The sequence below is a fragment of the Sinocyclocheilus anshuiensis genome, unplaced genomic scaffold (assembly GCF_001515605.1).
Source record: "Sinocyclocheilus anshuiensis isolate Anshui unplaced genomic scaffold, SAMN03320099.WGS_v1.1 scaffold432, whole genome shotgun sequence".
Taxonomy (NCBI): domain Eukaryota; kingdom Metazoa; phylum Chordata; class Actinopteri; order Cypriniformes; family Cyprinidae; genus Sinocyclocheilus; species Sinocyclocheilus anshuiensis.
In genome coordinates, this window is record NW_015557124.1 from 1,548,476 (window position 1) to 1,551,282 (window position 2,807).

Below are 2,807 nucleotides of genomic sequence, written 5' to 3' on the forward strand. Positions count from 1 at the left end.
TAATAATTATTATTATTATTTCCATATATTTATGAATTTAATAACCGTGTTAAACAGTAAATAATTTATTATTGATATTAATTTTAAATGCTGTTGTTATTCGTTATTCAACATTACTAAAATAATAATAATAATTACTACTATTATTTAAATATATTTATAAATGTAATATCAGTGGTTAAACAGTAAATAATTTATTCTTATTAATATTAATTTAAAATGCTGTTGCTATTCAATTAATCAAGATGAAAACAATAATAATAATAATAATTATTATTATTAATATTATTTCCATAAATTTATGAATTTAATAACAGTGTTAAACAGTAAATAATCTATTATTAATATTAATTTAAAATGCTGTTGTTATTCAGTTATTAAACATGGTTAAACTGACTCTTCGTCAGATTCCCTCCTACAGGGAATGTAGGAGGGAACAACCAGCTTTCCCGAAGCCCGAGACGGACACAGAGCGGCCGAGTGCATGGAAATCAGACTAGAACGGAGTGAGGCGTGTCTATTTTTAACCGGTGTGTGTGTGTGTGTGTAGATGAGGAAGGATATCTTGACATCAAAACAAAGCAAGGACATGCAGAACAAAACGAGAAAATAATGCAACACAACACAACTACTATTTGCCAATGTGCGAGCTCTGAATAAGCACCGATCTGAGCGCAAGTGCGAGATTTTGCCGGGAGATTGTGCGATCGCCATGGCGACCGTGGAATGAATTTGTAGCAAAGTGCTTATTCAGAGCTCAGGGATTCATGAAAGAAAGCTTTTAAAAGGAGCAAACCTGATTGGCTGGTGCTGTTGTTGCGTAGGGGACACTTGTGGCAGGAGTTGTTGCTGCAGAGACAGTAGCAGGCGTAGCACTGTACATCATGGGTACTTTTTCAGGAAGGGAACCATGGAAGCAATGAACAGGTAGGTGGAGCATTATGGAAACAGGTGTTTGGTTGGTTGGTAGGTTTTTGTAGTTTGTTTTTTGGTTTTGTCGTTTAGCAGTGGTGTATATTACAGAGCAGCGAGCCATCGTTAGGTTAAACCAGCGGATGGCATGCAATCACGATGCAAAGCGAGAGAAGCATGGGAAACAAAACAATAAAACAACAAAAGAAGAGGAGAAAGGCTGATTATAATCACCTCAAGGAAATTTAACAGCATAATCAGTTGTACCCAGAGAGCGCTCAGTGCAGGTGATAGATTTACACGAGCTGTTAGCCCGCGACGGGCCGCACTTCTTCAAGTATTGATCCTGCCATCTACGGCAAACTACACAGACTGGCCGTCTGTGTGCTGGTTTATGATCGAGTGAGCTCTTTCTCTAGGAAACTGATCAAATTTCCCAATCAATTGTACACAAGCCTATTATTCACAGCCTGCTTGCTTGGATCTGGTGTTTTCACACAAACAAATGACTGTATTCCAACAATTAACTGATAATAATAATTATAATAATAATGGTCACTGTAAAAAAATGTAAGAGTAATAATATATATGAATTATCAAATGTAAACTTTAAAAGACCACAGTAAAAATGTCAAATATATTTAAACAATAATAATAAAATCCACCAAAATTAATTTAGAATGAATGATACATGTAAAATACATAAAAATATAAAGAATTACACTTTAAAACAATATAATAGTAATAATAATACTGTTTTTAAATTTATATGAATTTACGAATTATATATATATATAAATATATAACATGTAAACTTTAAAATACCACTGTAAAAATGTAAAATAATACAAATATATAAAGAGAGTTTATATAATAGTTAAAAACTGAATTCGAAAATTGAAAATTGGAATTTGAAATAACTTACAATACACTGAATAATATAAATATGTAAAATGCATAGAATTGCTATAATTATAATAATGATAGCCACGGTTTAAAAAATTGGAATTTGAAATCATTTAAAACAAATTGAATACGAATATATAACATATATAGAATTCCAATAATAATAAAAAAAAACAATTAAAATTGAAATAATTTAAAATAATCTGGTTAACATGAATAAGTAAAATATATAGACTTACTATAAATAATAACAATAATAATATTAATAATAACTGTAATTAGAAATAAAATCAAAACAAACTGAAATCTGTGAATAGATAAAATATACAGAACTACTATAATAATAATAATAAGTATATTAAATATGCACTTAAACTTTAAATTCTAAAACCCCAGAAAGAGAAATGTGAATATTTCAAACAAACAGAGTGCTCTTGCAGGTGACCAGAAGCAGAATAAAGCAGAAAACAGATGCGTGATGGTGTAACTGATCAGATTCCATCAACAGGTGCTAGTTTGGTATTTTGTGTGACGTGAGTGTCTCTCGAGCTTCAAATCACCTGTAAGAGCGACTAGATCTCTACGTGAGGTGGGGAAAACAGACAGACAGACAGGAAGAGGAGGAACCTACCAATGCTGCTAGCAGGAGCCATGCACAGAACTGACCCTGTGACCATGCAGTGAAGAGGGGAGAGAGGTTAATAGGGAAGAAAAACATATTAGACACAGAGCCAGAGATTCAGTATTCAGCATGCCATACAAATCCAATTAAGCTTGTCATTATAGATCGCTCGCTCCACCGTGTCGTCATTCCGGTAAAAACTCAGCGTATTCCAGGAAGATAACCCTAACTGGATCAATATTCGCAAAGGGCCGCAATGATAGGACAGGAGCTTAGCGTTGTGAAATTAGAGCGCAGGGAAACAGTGTAGGAGAAGAGGAAGAGGGCAACAGGGCTAAAAACCAGCCACACACACACACACACACAC

General features: G+C 33.4%; 1 protein-coding gene across 12 annotated transcripts in view; it reads right to left on the reverse strand.

Annotated features, from left to right (window-relative positions):
- LOC107677847 (muscleblind-like protein 2a) overlaps positions 1-2,807 on the reverse strand; it is an 84,177-nt gene that overhangs the window by 5,777 nt on the left and 75,593 nt on the right. For 4 of the 12 annotated variants that reach the window (XM_016472907.1, XM_016472901.1, XM_016472908.1 and 1 more), the window contains one exon: positions 797-891. The exons of 5 other annotated variants lie outside the window; for them this stretch is intronic. In XM_016472907.1, coding sequence (XP_016328393.1) covers positions 797-891 — 95 coding nt within the window. Of the gene's footprint in view, positions 1-796; positions 892-2,449; positions 2,486-2,807 lie in introns of all 12 variants that reach the window. 3 more of the 12 variants (XM_016472904.1, XM_016472897.1, XM_016472902.1) reach the window with 2 other exon arrangements.